Here is a 21,035-nt window from a genome sequence, read left to right as displayed (position 1 = left end):
TTAAGATTTTATTTACTAGTGTTTTAGAAAACTTTTATAGCAGCTAAGTATAAAAAGTTAATAATCTGTCGTTTCACTATTCTAACAAATCGAATTAAAAACGAATTGATTATGCATTTCGAGGGCACATTAAAATGAGAAATTAAACAAGAAATCTACAAAGATGTAGAAGTGTTATTATTAATGCATATTTTTTTTTTTGGGCTTCTAACATAATTCGAAAGTCAGGTTTTAACCGAAAAGTCATGTCAAACACCACATGTCAATTTCTGATTCGGCTTACATCTAAAATTGGGACGTTAACGTAATTCACGTGGCTGGTTTATAAGATTTACATTATCTTTCCATGAAGGTGGCAACTTTTTTATCTGCTGTTTTAAAAATATTCGGATTGAATATTTTAAGGGCGATGCTGGGTCGCTATCGGTGGGAGGGAGTAGGGGCACTAGCAAACCCCAACCTCTACTCAAGTCGCTTTTCCTTCGTGAGGCTCGCGGAGGCCTTTTGTGACAGGACACAATCAAAAGCCTCTCCTCCGTTCTCACGTGTTCCCTCAACTTGTGGGTCACAGAGAGAGAGAGAGAGAGAGAAGAGAGAACAAATGTGAAATTTAACCTTGCCTTCTTTTTGTTCCCTGGACGGGTGACTCAGAATATGTCTGAAATGATTGTAAAATTCCACGTTTTTGTCACTTTAGTTCCAGGTTTGAGGTTAGCAGAAGTGATTCCCAAATCTCGGATCAATCGAGAATGGCCGAACATTAAGCACTTTTGAGAAATTAAGGAGGAGAACATGATAAGCTCCAGCTCACCGGCTGACTAATCTCTGGCCTGCCGGAAAGCGCGCCTTTCCAAGCCATGGCAAGAGGCATTCTCTCTCTCGTCTAGAGAGATTCTCTCTTATGGGTGCTTGCGCCGTGGCGATCACGTTTGCTTCCTTATGCGACTCTCTTTTGCTTATGATTTTTGTCATCCTCCTGGATGGAAAGGCTGAGGGAATCAGGGAGGTCTTATTGCTTCTTGATAAGTTTTATGGTATGTCTGGTTTCAAGACTAAATCCCATGAAGACAGAAATTATCCAGTTGACTCATATGATGAGTCTCTTGCTGAAATCATAGAGAATTCTGGTTTTAATCAGGGAGAACTCCTAGTTAAATACTTGGGATGCCTCTAATACCAGGGAAATAAACAGGGGGGGGAGGGGGGGGGGAGGGGGGAGAGAGAGAGAGAGAGAGAGAGAGAGAGGGTGTGTCAGCCATTGATGGACAGGACTTTGCAGAGGAACTAGCTGGATTTCGAGAATCTTTCTTTTGCAGGTGGACTGCAACTGGTTCCACTGTTGCACAAAGCATTGCAAATTATTGGTGCAGTGTCTTCAGCCTTTCGAAGAAAGTTACCAAAAGGGATTCGAAGTAAGTGCAACTCTTTTCTCTGGAAGGGTTGTGTTCTATGTCACGTTTGGTTGGCAATGATGAAAGGCTGGTTCTCTTTGGGTGCCTTGGATTGACATCGACAGGCTAAAGGGAAGGAGCTTTTTAATCACTTCCCATTGCAGCTTCCTCTTCTTATTCATGGAGAGAAATTTCCAAATTGAGAAAGCTTGCCAATCCTTTGATTGAAAAGATCATTGGAAATGGCAATAATACTTTCCTCTGGCCTTGACAATTAGCATCTAGATGGCCCTCCTCTGAATAGAGGTGGTTTTGGGGGATGTACATGGATCTGGCTTTATCTTTTCAAAGCTAAGATTGCTGCTGTGTTTGCCAACCTGAATTGGGTACGGCCTAATGCTCGATCTGATGTTCTGGTTCGCATTCAAGCTGCTATCTCGAATTCTATTTCCTAATGCTAATGAAGACAGGACAGATTGGACGGCTGCCGAAAACAAGTAGTGCTCGGAGTGTGCTAAAGAATCGCAAGACCAAACATGGCTCGGTCTCATCTGTTTTGGTCTCCTTATAACATAACTGTTGGATTTTTGTGGAAGCGTGTGTTTGCAAGTGTGTATTTGTGAAATATGGGTGGATATAAGTGGACTGCTACAGCAGGGAATATGGGTAAAAACTTTTATTATGATAGTTGGTACTACAAAGAAGGGAGCATTTCTAGCGTTCTTCTTTCAACCTCCATTCTCAATAATTCTAGACAATCTTCAACATAGATGCTGCTGCGAAGGCTCTCGCCTTCATAATTAAGTTAGTAGTTTCTAGATAGTTTTAGAGAAAATGGATCACAATTTCCAACACTCCTCCTTGATCCATTTTCGAGATAATTTGGACTTGTGTTATAAAGCCTCAGACGTACATTAAAATTTCTCTTGTAGTTTGTCCCACACCTTTTATGGCACTTTCGTTCCACGATCCCTTGCATTCTCTTGTCAGAACACTTGCACCTACTTTTGAATGCGCATGTTTTTTCTTCAATGATGTCCCATATGTCTTGGACTATCAAAATGCTCTTCGTTGTAGTTGTCAGCTCGGGCTCTGGCTCTAGCTCTTGTAGGCTCCAGCTCTAGCTTCGGCTTTGGTTTTAGCTCTGGCTCTGGCTCTGGCTCTCTTAGCTCTTGCTCGGGTTCTGGCATTTTTAGTTGAGGATGATGAGGACCAATGCCCAAAACTCCATCCAAATATGCCTAGTTTTGGCTTCATGGTCCCTTACGCCTGGTTTTGGATGAATCTAGCTCCGATACCACTGTTGGATTTTTGCAGAAGCATGTGTGTGTGCAAGTGTGTATTTGTGAAATATGGGTGGATATAAGTGGACTGCTACGGCAAGGGAATATGGGTAAAAACTTTTATTATGATAGTTGGTACTACAAAGGAGGGAGCATTTCTAGTGTTCCACTTGCAACCTCCATTCTCAACAATTATGGACAATCTTCAACGTGGATGCTGCTGCGAAGGTTCTCGCCTTCATGATTAAGTTAGTAGTTTCTAGATAGTTTTAAAGAAAATGGATCACAATTTTCAACAATAACGAAGCATTCTTCCAATCTCATGGCTTTTCATACACGAAGGATAGAATGATATCTTGGAGCTTGTATGTTGACCCTATCTGATGTTCATGCGATATTGTTGCTGAATTGAGGGACCATCTCCTAGCTTTTCTTTTGCGAGGACCGTATGGATTTCCATTCAGACGCTCCGCCTTCCCGGGATGTTGAGCTAGCTTGGTCTTTCCCTGGCTTCATGGATCCCTCTTCCCTTATATCTTGTATAAGCTTAAACTTGGACCGGCTTCTTAGAAATGTAATTTTCAAAGGTTCTTATGCTTTCACTCGGGGCATTCTTATTGTGCTCATGAGAACTTTGTAAGCAGGGTTCAATTGCTTTGGGTACTTGGTGGTTATAAATTCTTACTTATCATAAGAGATTTAAGGATAAATCATCGGATGAGAATTTGAAATCTGAACTTTCTTGCTAAATCCGAAATAATAACATTAGATAATAAATATCCGAGAAAATTATTTAAAAAGTCCTAAAATCTATTGCACTTATGCTAACTCAGTCATAAACTTCTCAATATAGCTAATTTATGATGCGTTTGGTAATATTTATATTTTCGGGAACAATTTCTATTCAGAAACAGTTTCTTCCATCTTTATTCTTTGAACAAGTTTCTGACTAAAAAAACGCGTTTAATAACTGTACAAGAATTCTTTTATCGAAATAGAAAAAGAACATAAATACATTTGAATACGACCATCAAATTTTTTTTTTGTTGATGATATACAATTTTTCTTTTAGCTTTTTAATAAATTTATGAGATTTTTTTAATTTTCTTGAATTTTTTTTTCTTTTTTCTTTTCCTCCATTCTTCTTCCTCCTCTAGCCCATTTGCAAGCCTTAGTGATGGCAAACAACCAGCTAGAGATGAGAGTCGATGACCTAGCTAGCCTCGAGAGAGCTTGGCCGCCTCGACCTCACGATGGTTGGGCATGGTTGGCCTCGCCATAGCTGGGCAAGGGGCAAGGCCCGACCTTGGCTAGCCACATTGCGAGGTTAGCTTTACCTGACCATAGTGAAGCTTCCCCAAGGCTAGTGAGGTTGTTATAGGGGTGTGCAACCGGACCGGGTTTACCCAGTTCCTAGTCTGGCCCACCCAGAAAGCAGGGTCGAGAACCGGTTCCAGTTGAAACTGGTACGGGAACTAGTTCCCAAAACTCAGACCTTGTTTAAATCGGTCTAGGAACCGGTTCCGAGGGATTACCCACTCGGGAACCGAATCGACCGAACCGATTTGGGAATCCCGGTTTTAAGCCACCCCAAAACCAAAAAGACCAAAACGTAAAACCCTAGTTTCTACTTTCTATCTTTACCTCTCCCGAAATCGCGACCAACCAGCCTTGCTCCGAGCTCCCCTCCCGAAATCACGAAGCCGACACCGCCTCTGCCGCTCTCGTCGCACCCCTCGTGCTCGCACCATCGCCGCCGTTTCGCCGGTCATCTGAAGCTCCGGTCCACTGGTTCTGCCCGTGAAGCCGCTGACCCCCGCCGAGCTCCCACCCGAGCGCCGATGCCGCCTCAGTTCGATCTTGCCGTTCCACCTGTTGCCGTTGCCTCGCCGATGCCCCTGACTCGCAAATCTCGCGTTCGCAAGCCCACCTTGTCACATCTTGAGCATCCCACAGTAGCCCTCCGCCAATCCTGTTCTCACCGCGCACTGTTTCCCGAGCTCCCCTGCTACCAATCTATCGCTGCTTGAACGACGCCCCCTGCTTTGCTCGCGATCTGGCCTAGCCCCCTCGCTGACGCCCGCTGAAGCTGTGTTGATCCTTGCCGCCCTCACTAGCCACGATACTAGCAACCTGTCAAAGCCGCTGCTGTGCTGATCCGCGTCGACCCAACGTCGCCGCGTCTCGCCAAGTCCCCTGCTGCAGGCTTGCACTGCCCTCCCCTGCAAAGCCGCTGCTGCCCCTACTGCTAGGTCCTCCTCTGCTCGACGCCAGATAGATCTGCTCTGACGCCCAACAGATATATAGTTCTCTCAATAGTTGTTGATGAATTCCATGAAGTCTCGAGTCTTGCTGCTAATTGATGGATCTTCTAATTGAATCTCTTTGTGGTTTTGAAATAGAACAGTGCTCGCATGGTTGATGGAGAGTCTAGAATTTGCTTTTAACTTATAGATTTTGAGATATATTGTTCGCTTAAGATTTGAATTTTTCCATTGAATCATTAGGCTTGAAGATCCCGACAGTGAAGAAACAAAGGAGTTTGTGCAAAATTAGGTGGAATTGACGCAGACCGTTTTGAAGACGTGTGACGTGAGGGATAAATTGAATGAAAAGATAATGAAGCTATTTGATCATCCTCGGTATGAAGCACCGTTCACACGAGGGAACAAATACTTTTATTTTCACAATACAGGGCTCTAAGCGCAAAACGTCCTCTACATGCAGGTTCATTTGTTGAAATCTGGAATTGAGTTGAAAGAGAATTTTGTTTATGCCTCTTTCTTGGCCCTCGAATTAAGAGTTGCATTACGGATACATGTTTGGTGTTGGACCTCTTTTCGTTTCTTGCAAGAAGATTGTTGAAAAAGCATATTTTGCAGCTCGGTGTGAGTTGGAAGAGTTCAGTTTGATCCTGAGTGCCATTCTAATTTTACTTTGCTAGTAGACGTTGTTTAGTGCAATTGGAGTAGTTCTATGTGTTGTATAAAAGCACGTGTTTGGCGACGCATCTTTTACAGGTATTGTGGCTATGAACAACTAATGCATTTAGCAAAATTTGTGGGGCAATTTATGCGATTATCTAAATGACGGTTGGCTAAAATTGGGGACTGTTTATCAGTGTGGATGTACTTATGCTGATCGAAATTGTAAACGCTTTATATATGAGTGCTGTACAAAATTTTTATGCAAAACATGTTCCAATATAAACAGGGTTAACCCTGTTCTCGGATCGGAAAAACAGGGTGGGTCGGGAACAGGGTCCAATGCAAATAGGGTAGGGAATATGGTCCAAAAAAAGAGAACCGGTTATAATAGAGTCGGGTACAGGGTCCAGGTCTAAACCCTACCCACCCTAGACCCAATCACCCCTAGGTTGCTAGACCTCATCTATAGCTAGTGGCCAATCATCACTAAAGCTTGACGATCGATAAAGGAGGAAAAAGAAGAAGAGGGGAAAAAACAAAAAAAACATTGTTTCTAAAATTGTTCCCGAGAATAAAAAAGCATGTTTTTTTCTATTTTTTCTTTCTGTTTCAAATCTATTTCCTACCCACTTATTTGTTCTAGGGAATACAAAAATTAACTAATGCAACCAAATGAATTTCTTTTCTTTTTTGTTCCTGAAAAAAAAAAAAAAAAGAACAGAAAAATATAAAAATATAATGGTTCCAAAATAAGGCCTTAGTCATAAATCTTTAAAATTGTGTTAATTTAGTCATAGACCTTTTAATTATTTGTCAATTTAGTCTTTTTGACAATTTTAGCTGGAAGTCGTGGGCATAATAGTTTAGTGAGCGACAATTATCTTATGTGGTATGGTCGGCATTGATGTAAACAATTTTTAAAATTTTTTATGATTTTTGTAAAAAAAAAATTCTAACCTTGGTCAACAACCTTCACTAGCCACAAGCAAGGGCATGCATGGTCTGGGTAAGGGCTTGGAGGCCCTCGCCTATTAGCAATGAGGAAGTCATAGCCCTCATCTAGATTTTGATGAGGGTTGCCGGCTATTGCATATGATCAGTAAGGATTGATCAACGACCTCATTGGCCTAAGGGTTAGGATAAAAATGGAAAACAAAAGAAGAAAAGAAAATCATATAAAAATTAAAATAAGAGTAATACCCTGAAAAACCCCAAACTGATACACATTTGACAAATTTATCCCAAACTAATTTTTTGATCACGAAGAACCCAAAACTGATACACTTATAACAAATTTATCACAAGTGACCATAAAAAATCCCAAACCGGTACGTGACAAATTTATCTCAAATTAATTTGTTCAATCGCCACAAACCCCAAATCGGTATATATGTGACAAGTATACCCTTTGTTAAATTGAATTAATAACACAAAAAAAAAAATGATACAATTGTAACAAACATATAGTAAAATCCCAAACTAGTACACTAGTCTACTGTCACATGTCATCCAACTTAATAATTTGACAGTAAAATTTAATGAAACTAACTGAGGGTAAATTTGTCACAAGTGTACCAATTTAGGATAAATTACACGGGGTTTTTTGTGGTCAAAAAATTAGTTTGTAGTAAATTTATCATAAGCGTACTAATTTGGAGTTTTTCAAGGTATTAACCCTAAAATTAATGATCATGATAAATTTACAAAATTTTAAAAAATTATCTATGTTAGCATTGGTCATGCCACTTATTACAACGTATGCTGACTAGACCGTTGCATCAATTATTTCCGACCTAAATTGGTCGGAACAACTATATCGGCAAATTATCAAAATGTTTAGAATTAAATTTGTACAATTGAAATATTTAAAACTAAATCAACATATGTGTAATAGGTTTATCACTAAATTGGCCAAATCAGAAGGTTTATAACCATTATTGCTTGAATTGCTAGAAATAATTAGTCAATAAAAAAATTATCTTAATTGACAACAAAATAAGTCTAATATTTTATGGACGATAGAAATACTTTTTATTAATTTTTTTTCTAGTGATACAAAGGATAATTTTTACTAAAACATTTTACAAATTTTTACTAAAACATTTTACAAATCATTCATTTTTCGCGAAACAAGTAGGGCTTTATTAACACGCTCTAAACCTTTTCATAAAACTAATACATATATGAAATTTTATTTTCACATAACACAACGTAACACTCGAATGCACCTAATTATCGGCGATGTCCAAAAATGTTTTATAGTGAAAATGACGAGTTTAACCAGCAACATATTATTCTTACAATTGTGAGTGATCATTTAGATAAATTTGAAAGTACGAATCTTGGGAAATTGTTAAATTAAGTTTAGAGAGAATTTCGCCACCCTTTTTGCTAGCAAAAGAAATTGAAATCAGTCTGGCTATCCTGCACTGAATTTTCTTATTTAATGTATTTGTACAATTAATTGTGAAAAGGTTCAAATAAGAACTTGAAATAGGGTCATTTTCTTGAAAAAGAGTCCAAAGTAAATTTTGTTCACTGGCGGCCAAATTTTCGCAGGCTAGCAAGCATGTGCATATCACGTGCCAATTTTCTTGTCATGACTAGGGGCATTTTTGTCTTAAGAGATTTTATTCTTCTTCATTTTTTCCTCCTCTCTTTTTCACTCTTTTCTTCTTTATTTGGCCTAAGCTTCACTCTCCATTCATCTTCCTCTTTCCCAAACGCAGCCAATTCTTCATCAATTGTAAAAGCTTGGCATTCGTTGACGATGGCTTGGACTTAGATGGTGGCTACTGGCAAGCAGTTGGAGGACATGACAATGTCGACAACCACAAAACAAAGCCCTAGGGCTTGATTTCAATGGTGATTCAAAGCTAGGTGGCCTCCAATAGCGGTAGTGATGATCGGCGAATTGCGATGAAAACGATAAAGGCAGCTTATCTCACCGTGGTGCAACTTGGATTGTGTCTTAGGACTCGATCCTCACAGCAATTTCCTCGAAGCGTCACGGTGAGTGTGGCTCTTTGATAAATAAATTGCTTGTGCATGATCTGATTTTTGGCGATTGCTAGGCTTAGGTGCGTGAATTGCATGGTTTCGGTTTGGGATCCATTATTTGGGGCTGAGTTGGGATTCAAAGGTTCACCTAAATCTAATCAATGCACAATATTATTCGCTCCCTCTCTCATTATGTGTTTATTCATCCTCTTCTGCAAACGACTTCGTCCCCGGCAAACCCGTCCGCACTTATATCCCCACATCAACTTGGCTGCATCGGGAAATCTCACACCCCTCTTTTCCAAGCCCCCTCGAAGGACTTCCTTTCAGAGCCTCCGTTAAAGACTCGACCAAAACCTTTTCTTGCGATACACACAACATATCTCCAGAAAATCTCATTATATAAGTTAAAAAACTTGTTGGGACTTCCAAATTCAAGATTTCGATGCCAGTGGCCTTTTTTTGCGAATCATTTTCCAACTTGTTGCAAGTCATTCAGACAGATATAGTAATGGCGCATGAAAAAGTACTAAACGAACTGGAAAAGAAAGAAATAAGTGAACTAAAGATTCTAAATTTGTCGAGAAAGTGCAATTGAGTTTTAAAACTTTCAAAAATGTAATCAATTCTAAAACTTGTCACAAAAGTACAATCAAATTATAAAACCTTCAAAAAATACAATCAACTAAATGACCTAGTTAGATCAATTCAATGAGTATTAGGACTTGATTGTACTTTTAAAAATTTTAGAACTCAATTATACTTTGTGACAAGTCTTTAAGGACTTAATTGCATTTTTTGATTGTTTTGGGACTTAATTACACTTTCATGACAAGTTTAAAGACTTCCCATACATTTATCAGAAAAAAAAAAAACAAAAAAATGGGAGACTTTGTTCTAATCTAGGTAAGCAAGTTCTCGCCATAAAATAATTGAAAACATCTTCGATAACCTAGAGCATGAGCAAATGACTGCAAAAGTAAAGCAAAAATGTGGAAAGTAGAAGTCTCATTTATAAATATTACTGACAATGGAAGTTCAAATTAGTGGTTTTAAATTAGACACTTATTATTAGATGCCATGAAATGTCACACAATCGTGCTAAGATAGAGAACAAGAAAAATACATAGACTTGTTTCAAGTTCTAAGTTTTCAATTCCACCTAAAACCTACCAATCAAAATAGCTTTCCTAATTTTTGGAACCCAAAGCCTATCCTATATATTTTAGAACCTAAAATTGGACCAATTCTCAGATTCCTGATTCTACTGTAGAACCATACTCACCCTTACTCAGCTCCACTCTTTGTTCATCTTCCTCTTTCCCCAACATGGCTAATTCTTCATCAATCACGGGAGCTTGACAATGATCAATGATGACGGCTTGGGCTTAGATGATAACGAGTGATAAGTAGCTAAGGGATGTGACAATGCCGGCAACCCTAAAATCGAGGCCTACGGCTAGATTTCAGTGATGATTCAAAAGCGGGCAGAGACAACACATCCTCTAATGACAATAGTGATGATCAATGAATGGCGGTGAAGGCTTGAGTAGCTTCCATGACAACAAAGGTGATTAGTCTCGGTGTGGAGTAGCTTAGACTGTGTCCTACGTGTGCATCCAAAAAATTCCTACATTTATTAGTACAAGAAATTTGGTTGTGATGAATGTCACACATAAGAAATTTATGCAATCAATTAATGTGACTATTACATTTAAGCCATAGGTTAGAAATTCATTATGTTAATTATTTACTTATATTTGAAAAGTTTTACTACAACATTTTGACAGGTTCAAATTCAGATTTATCGATATTTAGAACAAATACTAATTTTCTTACTTATGTATTGATTTCTTTTATTCCTTAGTAATTTAATTGAAAAAGCTACTTTGGAAAGTTGTTTTTTTGGCTCTCTCTTCCTTTGGCCAGTGAGACTTTGAACTTAATACTAGCTTTCCTCCATCGGAAAAGTGAAACATTGAACTTAACATATGTTGATGTCACGCCTATTTCATCAATACTAACTTCCGGTTCATTAATACAAGGGGTGACTTACTTCCTTACTTGGCAAAAAAGAAGCCATCTTTCATTTGAATTCAAATATCTATTCTATTAACTTATGAGAATGTGCCACTTGCCTAAGCTATTCACCTAGGGGCCATATGAAGATTTTCTATTGGAACACTTGCCCCCTCCACTCTTTGATTCAATGATTTCAACCTATAAACATTAACTTCACTAACTATGGTTAACCCATCTCCTCTTTCATTCCTTGTTATGGCCATGTATAAAATTAGGAAGAGAGAAAGAAAGAGAGAGTTCCCAAGACAAGGCCACACTCCAGTACTTCATCAATCACTCTCCACTTTTCTTTCAACTTTCACTTTTAATTCTAAGTGTAAAAGCAAAAGGTCCCACGTTTGTATTTGATTAAAGTCTCCAATTCATTTTCAGGCTTGGATGAGGTAAACTTGTTAATTGCCTCAATGGGTTTGTCATTTTTAAGGCAAAAATCATTGATTTTGGTTTTGTTTTATTTTGAAGAAAAGATAAAGCCTTGATTTTATGCAAGCTATTATCAAGGTAAGTGAAAACTCTAGGCGCTAATAGTGATGAGCATATCGGACTACCCAAACTAGGAGCCACTTGGATCAACTAGTTTGATCCGGTTCCCAATTCCATAAAAATGAAACCGGTGATTTTCGATTGGGTTCCTGATTCTGGGGAGAATTGGACTGGACCAATTTGTTTTTAAAAAACAAAAAAGCAATAAATCCTAAAATAGACTACTTAATTTCTTAAGCACGTATATATAAATTAAATTTAGACTAAAATCTTCATGGAGTGGCCAGTGTCGTCGAATTAGACCAAGCCAAACCATTTGGTAGGGCCATTTGGGAACTGAGGACTGCACCGATCCCAAAATTAGGAACTGGTCCTCCCGATCCAATTCTCAATTCCACTTTGGAACCCAATCGGACTAGGAACTGATTACCCCTAGGCACTAAAGTAAGTTATTCTAATAAGTACTTAACTAGGTTGTTTGATGGGTGTTTACTTTAAATGAGTTTTATAATCATGTGTGTGTTTGATAATAACATATTGGATTCCTCATTTGTGTGAATTTTGATAGTGGTATGTGGGCTGATAATTTTAATTGTTATGATAAGAAGTATGAGTAAATTATTTGGTGATTGATAGTATTTTGGTGAAAAGAGTGTAAAAAGGGTAAGAAATGAGAAAGTTATTGATTTCAACGGGTTACCAAATATGGAGAGTTACCAATTCAAGCGAGTCAACAAATCTAGAAGTTACTAAATATATGGGTTACCGATTTTCAAAAAAAAAAAAAAAGTTTACATGCTTTCTATTCTCTAGATATCCTAGTTTTTCATATGTTATTAAGCATCATTATACAATAAATACACGTCCGTTATAGTTGAGAAGAGTATGCATGGAATGTTGATATTGAATATGTTCAATCGATGATGGTTAAGTAAAATAGTGTGGTGCACTGAATGTTGATGTCAATCTTATTTATGTGCAATAGTGTTGCATGATAACATTGAATAATGAAAAAGAAAAGTGTCGTCATCCATGTGAGGGTGTTGACATTGCTCCACGTGTCGCGATACCCTTGGAAGTGTTTCAAGATGCCTTAGTGAGTGTTTCGAGATGCCCCGTGTTTAAAATTATGTATGAGTATAGAGAGATGCCTTGTGGGCGGATGTTGTGAGATACCTCAAAACTGAGATGCTCCGAGAGTGTTCAGAAGGAAAAGTGAAAAAGATGATGGATGCTTACGAATGTATATGATATACGCATGTTGATAAAGTACAAAATATTACTAAAACATCAAGAAATTATATGTCATACGTGTGCATTGATTGAATTAAACCATGGATTTGTGTGAGGCTCTTGCAAAGAAGGTGAGGCCTATGCTCATGCATTGATTATATTGTTTCGATTGCTTGTAATTGTTATATTATTGCAGATGTGAAAGTGCAATCATACTATAGAGATTTTACTTGCTATACTTCGGCTCATTTCTTTATTTTTCCAAACATGTAGGATGGCCCTTCTACTGCCGCCACTTTTCGGAGCCTTGGTACACATTAAGTACGTATATGAGGATGTCACGTTGCTTAATTTATTTTTGCGATTCGACTCAATTCAATAATTTCATTTTTCACTTTGATCAGTTTTTTTTCTTTTTTCATGGTACTCGATTCTTGAACCATTTCCATGTGGGTCCCAATTAAACTGTGCAGGTAATTTGGAACCGACTGAACAAATTGAACCGACCGATCCAATTTAGCGATCACCAAAGTGCGAAGAGATGGGCGGTTGGGATCAATCCAAGGTCCATGTATAATCCCGAGGCCTCAGTAAGCCTGGCGTTAGGTAATGACAGATATCATTATTCTTTTCGGTGAGTGCCGAACAAATTGCACCCCAAAAAGGACCAACCGATGCTTAAACGCCCCCTATAACTCACATGAATCGAATCACGAAAGATAAGATACACACGAATATCCAATTTTGGCATAATCTAGTCATTCATAATAATTACTCAAACCTCATGAACTGTCGCTTTTGCCCTGCTTCCCTTCTTTTTTTCAACTGTGATCGGTTTTGTATAGCCGCGAGTCACGTGTTCGGTCCTTTGCTCCTGACCCTCCCGAAAGAACACTAGAACGGAGGTTCGGGTTCTCCCCACAAGGCCGAACCTTAAACGTGACAGCCCCACGATCTTCAGGCGGCACCACCACCCTTTTGCTCGAACTCGGCATGGCCGCCGCGTGTGCACCGCCGTGGAAGCACGGCTCGGACAAGGCTCCATCCCCGCATCCCGAGGCAGAAAAAGGCCCCGGAAAAAAAGACGAGACGAGCAGCCGTTCGTTCCTCGTCGGCGTGCGGACGGGGGAAACGTGCATCGCCTGAGACCCCCGCCACGTATCGTCACGAGGAAGGAAGGAAGGAAGGAAGGAAGGGAGGGAAGCGGGGTCGTCGTCGTCGTCGAACGATTAAGGCAAGAGCTTTAAATATGCTGGGGCGATTTTGGGAAGGTTGGATGGTGCTCGAAGGAAAAAGCTCATCAGTTATAATGATGTGGGTCTTTAAAGGGAAAGATACTGTGAACTGGAAATCTGCAAATGACCTTCCCGACATGGAAAGCGCCATTTGCCGAGAACGGAGCAGGAGTCGGTTTTCGCTTGCTTTTATCTGTTGCTTTTCGGGGAGTGGGGTTCGTCGAGTGACTCTGCTTAACGTGAGCGCCCCGATCCGAGCCGTGGATTTAGCATAAGTACAGCCCTTAACCCCACCACCATCTTCTCGCTCCAGTTCCAGATCCCGCTCCTCTCTGTCTCTGTCTCTCTGTCTCTTTCTCTTTCGGTCGCAGTCACTCGCTTTCCCTTTTGCCCTTTTGTCTTTTTGACCTCTTCTCCTTGTCTTTCCCTGGGGAGAGCTGAGCTGAGCTGAGCGAGAGGGACGAGAGGATGTTGTCCCCGAACCCGCTCCCTCTCTTCTGTGCCCTGCTTCTCTGCTTGCCCCTGGTCATTGTCTTCACCATCAACAACGGCCCCGCCGCCACGACCTCCTCCTCCGCTGCGGACGGCGGCGGCGGCGGCGACCCCTTGTCCATACCCGCAACCCATTTGCCGAATGCCCGGTTCGACATCAAGGCCAACCTCGAAGCCAGGATCTTAGAATCAAGAATCCCGACGGATGAACTGCCCATAATCGCAAACGCCAAGAACCCCGCCTCTAACCCGCCGCCGCCGCCGCCGCCGCCGCCAACGCCGCCGGCGTTCAGTTACGACGATGCGGAGGACGAGGCGCTCTTCCGGGTGGCGTCCCGGGTCAGCTCGAATCCCACGCGGCCCAAGAAGCTGGCCTTCATGTTCCTGACCACAACGGGCCTCCCCTTCGCCCCGCTGTGGGAGGCCTACTTCCGCACCGCCCCGGAAGACCTCTACAACATCTACGTCCACGCCGACCCGACCCGGAAGCCCGGCCCGCGCTTCTCCGGCGTGTTCGCCGGTCGCGTCATCCCGTCCAAGCCGTCCCGCCGCCACACCCCGACGCTCATCGCGGCGGCGCGCCGGCTGCTCTCCCGCGCGCTCCTCCACGACCGGGGCAACGCCATGTTCGCCCTCCTCTCCCCGTCCTGCGTCCCCCTCCGCTCCTTCAACTTCACCCACCGGACCCTGGCCCGATCGGGGAAGAGCTTCATCGAGATCCTCAGAACGAGCCGGGGCGGTACGACCGGTGGGCGGCGCGCGGGCCCGACGCGATGCTCCCGGAGGTGACCCTCGAGGACTTCCGGATCGGGTCCCAGTTCTGGGCGCTGACGCGGCGGCACGCCCGCGCGGCGGCGGCGGACACGCGCCTCTGGTCCAAGTTCCGGCTCCCCTGCGTGCCGCGCGCCCCGTGCTACCCGGAGGAGCACTACTTCCCGACGCTCCTCAGCATGCGGGACCCGCGCGGGTACGTGCCATGCACCCTGACCCACGTGGACTGGAGGGGCCGGAGCGACGGGCACCCCCGGACGTACCGGGCGGGCGAGGTGGGCGCCGAGCTGATCCGCCGGCTGAGGAACGAGCGGCCCCGGTACGGCGACGGCGGGGCCAACGGGACGGACCTGCTGGCGCACCGGAGGCACGACCCGTTCCTCTTCGCGAGGAAGTTCGATCCCGGCGCGGCGGGAGCGCTGATGGGCATCGCGGAGGACGTGCTCTTCAAAGACTAGGATGGCATTTTGTTTGGTGAGATTTCCCGTTCTTCAGGGGGGAGGCGAGATAATTGTATATAGAGATGGAACAAAGCCTAAGCCTTCTTCGCGTCGTTTCCGTCTTAAGTCCAAAGGATAATTATGATGATGAGTCATGAAATGTACATCTTGTCTTCTGCTTAATCAAAGATTTGGTGGAGTGTTTTTTTTTGTTTTTAATCCTTCATGGGTTCTGCGGCTAAGTGTTTCATTTGGTATCCAAAATAATTCGGTGTGCATTTTCATATGCCTACATTATTTTATCTACTTGAAGAGAAATTCCTCGTGATCAAAGGAAAAAAGAAAAAGATCTTTCCTTTCAAATTTGGGCCGACGGCAGCCCATCTTCACACTGGGCCCAAATCCCGTTCGGAGAGGATGAGGTTCCACTACACACACACCGCATATTCTTAATCCTATCTACGACCTCGGATGCGTGCACGTTAGTTTAATCCGACTCAGCTTGATTTGAAGTGTCGATTTCAATGCCACCTTACAATAGTCTAGCAAGGATCCATAAGATTCACTGCTTACTTTCATACAATTGATGCTTGTTTTAGGCCGCTAATCCCCCTCATGTTTAACCTTAAAGGCAGTCGAGAGCGTAGCATGGGATCGACACCACACGACACAGCGATCGGACACCTAGACATCAAAAGTCGCTTTGGACTGAGTGGCTCTGCTTTACTTTCGTGTCACCATCCCATCCCTCCCTCCCCCTCCCCTTCGCTTTTCTCTCCTCCTATATATTCAAAGGTGCTTTGAGGACCTTTGCGAGGACCTTTTCCTTTTCTTAGGGCTCTCCAGAGCACAGCAGGAAGCGACCAGTAAAGTTGCCAAGGAAACGACACGAGCCCATAAATACAATATTCCGATACGTGGCGTCTCCACTGAGGAGAGGAATCTAGCATCATCCATGAAGACGGCAATTCGTGTCCGGTTCCAATGCAATTTTACCCAACGCGAGGATCTTCTCCTTTTCTAAGGTCATGTCGTGCTGAACAGTCGTGAAAGATTTGGGAATCCATCAGCTTTTGGGGGCAAATCGATTCGATTTGCCCGATAAACACCGGATACATGGATACCACTCAGCCATCGTGGAGATAATGTCGCGATTTGAGTGACCTAAATTTGAAACTCTATACGATCTTTACCAATTTGCAAAGACAATCCAGGTCGACCCCGCCTGGTTAGACTAGTCGAGATAAGTCCGGAAACCACGCGTCAAGGTGCGGAGGTCACGGGAGTCGCGGGATATGCTCCTTAGTGCGGACAACCAGGACAAGGGGGTAAAGTCCAAAAGGGATATTGCAGTAAGTAGGTTCTTGATTTAGCCCCAATGACGAAAAATCATTCAAAGTCAGGAGGACCAAGGGCTAAAGTCCAAAACTCTTTTTTTTTTTAAAAAGTCCAAACACTATTTAGCTCAAACATACTTTATAATGGACTTTACAAATACGATTTCAATTCAAATCAATCACATCCAAAAGATATTCAGTAAGTAGGTTCTTGATTTTTGACGAAAAATCATTCAAAGTCAGGAGGACCAAGGGCTAACGTCCAAAACTCAAAAGTCAATTCAAATCAATTAATTTTCTCCTTTCTTGGCATTTTGTGGGAGGCTATGGAGTATCTGTCGTTCTCCATAACTACTAATGCGCCCTATTATTCTTATCCATTTCAGTTGTTTAATCGTTCTGTCTTCGTCAAGTCAATTTAAGGGCTCGGAGCTGGAGTTGTCCAGCCAAAGCAGTCAAAATTGGACCCAAGGTTTAACCTTTAGGGAGAGTTGTACATCTGTCCCAAGCTTATACCATGAGCCTTTTTCATGATCATCAGAAATCTTGACACTCATCAACAAAGCAAACAAGCTCCGGATGATTCCAAGTGACACGAGAAACAGAAACCAGAGCGGCAAAAACAAAAATCTAGATTGAAGAACTGAATCCTCTGGAAACATTTCCATGCATACTTGGGACAGGGAACGTTAAAACTGGTTTTGATAGTCAGTCTACTTTTACAAATGAAACAACAATGCATGAAGTCACTACACGATGACAAATTAGTTCCACTTCTGCTAGCAATGACGGCACAAGAGGCCGAATTCATGGAAATTCTAATATTACAAGAAGCACAAACAGGTGCAGGATCCCACTGGATGTCGGCATCCGAAAATCTTCCTCAAAATGAATACTCTCTTGGTTCACTCCTCCCTCTTCCACAACCCATGCACCAGAAGTATAAAAAGGATCATAACATAACATACGACTAAATTCATAACTCCAAAACAAAGCAAAAACAGAGCTGTATAGGTATAAGCAAGTCACATCAATAAGGAGAATGATAATACCCGGTCGGCGGCCCCATTCCATTGACCGGTGGCAAGCCATAAGGCATAGGCATAGTAGGTTGCGCAAAATAACTTGCCCCACTGATCTTGGCCAAGGTGGCTTGGCCTCGCATTCCATGCACTGCATACTGCTGCCACACTTGCTGCTCTTGCACAAGCAAATGCTGTTTCTGCTCCATATCTGCCATCTGTACATACGAAGGAGGAGGGACGCTCAATGATGCAGCAAAAGGGTCCTGGTTAACTGTTTGGACAGTTCCATCAGGTGCAGGGAGAGCCAGTACTGGGGTTGTGCTCTTGCCAAGACCAGGTAAAGCAACACTGCTCGCACTACCTCCACTCAACTGAGCAGTGCTGACATGTTGCCTTACCATTCCCTGGTCATACATGCCATTCAGTAGCAAAGGATCAAGTCCACCACCTAAAGCCGCTTTCTGTTTTGACAAGTTACTGGCTGTCTCGACCAATGCCAATTCCCAATCTTCCTTGCCCGTTTCAGCAGCTGGGTTTTGCCAAGCAGAAGTCACTTCTGGCCCACCATTAGATGGGAATGCTTCCCATGAACCATTGCCATTAGCTGGTGGCCCCGCAAACAGAGCCAATGCAAATTTATTACCTTGATCATCAGCAGTGACTCCCTCGTCCCTCAGATCCACCAAATCCCCTGTCACTTGCGGCTTCGGTGGCTCCGGTTCTGGCTCTGGTGGCGGTGCAGGAGTATAATTCTCTGGTGGAGGTAACGCCTTTATCTCATTCATGTCAGGCACAGGCTCCTCCTCCTGAGCCACAGGAGGCAATTCCTCTCTCCTCTCGGGGCTCTTGGGTCTCTTTGCTCTATCCCTCACAAACTCCTCCAATGTCTCCAACAACTTACTGGTAATCCTTTGCACTTCAGGATACTCAGACGATCTTGCCATCCCTGTCTCCTTACACCAATTGTAGAACGCAATCAACTCATCAATTTGCTTGGCCGCACTAGCATAAGCATCGAAAGCCTTGACACAATCTTGGTACTCCATATCAAAAAACTTATCAAGCAAAACAGCCAAAACCTCACAGATATCTGCATATAGCTGAAAACTCTCCTTCACAACAGGGTACAAGGCGACCAAGATCAACCTACTATTCTTCGCCAGACCAGTTGGCCTACATGCCAAGAATCTATCCAATAGCCTCTGCAAGTGACCCATTCTTCCGAAAATCCTTTCTGGCTTCATTTCCCTCAGTGGCGTCACTACCCTTCTCTCTTCTTTCCCATCTCTCACCACCACAGCATCACTCATATCCCCATATGACCTTGACCTTCTCGTCCTTCCCCCATAATTCCCATTATCTCCTCTATAATCACCGTAATCATAATCAGACCCACGAGGTGGCGGCGACCTGAAATCATCTCTGCCTCCATACCTATCCTCACTGTGAACATTACCACCACCATGAACACTTCTACTAGGACCACTGCCGCCGCCACACTTTCTATCAAACAGAATCAGCTCAAGCCTCTGATCCAGATACATACCATAAGTCCTCACAAAAGCAGAGTGGTCCCATGAACTAGAGTGAGCCTCATCTCTAAAATCAGACAGATTCAACAACCTAGTACCACGCCTGGTCGCATACATTATCTCGTCATGGAAAATCGGGTCTCCATCATTCAACAAACGATGGATGAGCGTCAGGGACTTGAGAGCCACAATATAATCGCGCGTCTTGCTAAGTCGCTTCGTAAGCGCAGAAACACACGCGGTCACATATCCACGCGAGTACGACGTCAAGTTCAAGATCCGGCGAAGGTACTTCTCGTCGGCAGGATCATCGTCGTGGCTCGTGGCTTTCACAACCGCGACTTCGAGCTCCGGCGCCAAGTTGCTCGCGACCTTCGCGAGGCCGATGCTCGTCTGGTCCTTGACCGCCCCGAGGGCTTTGCGGATCGTGCTTTGAGACATCTTCTCACCTCGCCCTCACCTACCAAAACCGCAAAGCAAAAAAAAAAAAAAATATAAGACTAAATTCATAAGCTTGCCGAAGAGAATCACTCGAGAAGGACGCTTTCCAGTGATTTAGCCAAGCAACGAATGAAGAAGCAACCTCCACGGTTTAATCTCACTAAACCGACCACACCAGCAAGCCTCAATCGTTACAGTCATGTCACTAATCACGCGATAAACGAAGTATTCAGCTCGACCGTTGGCTTCCCTGAGCAAAACCGCGAAAAGAAGATTTGATCATTTCGCAACGAGAGGTCACCGTGCTTCACCGCGATTGACTGCGCGCTAAAGGAAGTGCTGACCTCCGAGAAATTACCTTCAGAGAAAGCGTATCAGATCCGAAGGAAATAAGCTCCGGCGAACTCGAAGCGGCGGCGATCCGCAGACTTTATCCAACGAAATGCAGGTCGCCGAGGAAGCGCGAGGCGGACTCCGCACGGCAGACGGATCTCAAGGTTATAACCGCCCCGGTCACCGGTCTTCGTCGTCTCCGTCTCAGAACGGAAAGGGAATGAAGCGGACTCTCCAGAAGCGCAATCAGATCCGGCGAGAACGAGCTCCGGCGGAGCCGAAGCTCTGGCGACACCGTTGACTCGGTTGCAGAAGGCGACACCTCTCCAACGGAGGCCGCCGGGGGACAGGACGGCGAGCCGGCGCGCGGTGGGCCGGGGAGGGAGCGGAGTCGGTGCGCGGCCGAGAAACCCGCCGTCTCCCGCTTTCCCTTCGTCTTCCCGAGCCGGAGAACGGAGGAGAGGAGAGCGCGCGCGCGAGAGAGAGAGAGGAAGAACGAGGTCGGAGCTGGCGGCCGGACGGCGGCGGCGGCGGCGGCGGCGGCGATCTGGACGGAGGAGCTGCGATTCGATTTCCTCCTCCCGGGGGCAAGAGGCCGCCCCTTTTTGTGGGCGAGAAAGGAAGAAAGAGGTGGGGGAGGTTGGGGTTTGGTGCGGGCGGGTTTATTATAATCGAACGTGCAACGGCGTGCGGTTCACGGCGGAAGCGAGGCCCGATGGCGACCGGGCGGCTTCCGTCCGTCGGATCTCGATGCGCGGACTCGGGACCGGACGGCGATCCGGGGCTCCGCTTTGGGTTCTGGTGGGCGCGCCCACAGGGAATCCCTGCTCCCTTCCGGGCGGGCCAGCGTCGGTATTATGTTAGATGTAGATGACTAGATGGCAATTAGCTGGGAGTGGGAGTGAGAGCAGAAGGTTCTCTTTTTTTTTTTTATTATTTTTATTATTTTTACTTTTATTAATTTAATTTAATTGATTAATTTTGTTTTTATTAATTAATTTTGCGAGCCTGCCGGAACCGAAAAAGATTC

At 43.7% G+C, this 21,035-nt stretch overlaps 2 protein-coding genes across 3 annotated transcripts; one reads left to right on the top strand and one right to left on the bottom strand.

The window, feature by feature from the left end:
- The first annotated feature begins 13,632 nt into the window (after nt 1-13,632).
- LOC104437665 (glycosyltransferase BC10) lies at nt 13,633-15,547 on the top strand. The gene is given in 2 exon segments (XM_018871146.2): nt 13,633-14,850; nt 14,853-15,547. Coding segments are annotated over 2 exon segments (1,251 nt in total). The 5' UTR covers nt 13,633-14,102; the 3' UTR covers nt 15,356-15,547.
- Nucleotides 15,548-17,289: 1,742 nt separating this feature from the next.
- LOC104437664 (putative clathrin assembly protein At2g25430) lies at nt 17,290-20,616 on the bottom strand. 2 transcript variants are annotated; one of them, XM_039308468.1, is made up of 3 exons: nt 20,031-20,616; nt 19,815-19,922; nt 17,290-19,691 (listed from the first exon to the last, which is right to left on the bottom strand). In XM_039308468.1, exon 3 carries the CDS (start codon nt 19,670-19,672, stop codon nt 17,705-17,707), a length of 1,968 nt encoding a protein of 655 aa, XP_039164402.1. In that variant the 5' UTR covers nt 19,673-19,691; nt 19,815-19,922; nt 20,031-20,616; the 3' UTR covers nt 17,290-17,704. The 2 variants fall into 2 exon arrangements, with proteins under 2 accessions (XP_039164402.1, XP_010048957.2); XM_010050655.3 differs by lacking the exon at nt 19,815-19,922 and having other exon boundaries at nt 20,031-20,615.
- Between the last annotated feature and the right edge of the window lie 419 nt (nt 20,617-21,035).

The sequence above is a fragment of the Eucalyptus grandis genome, chromosome 3, assembly GCF_016545825.1.
Source record: "Eucalyptus grandis isolate ANBG69807.140 chromosome 3, ASM1654582v1, whole genome shotgun sequence".
Lineage (NCBI taxonomy): Eukaryota > Viridiplantae > Streptophyta > Magnoliopsida > Myrtales > Myrtaceae > Eucalyptus > Eucalyptus grandis.
This window is presented reverse-complemented; position numbering and strand designations above follow the sequence as displayed.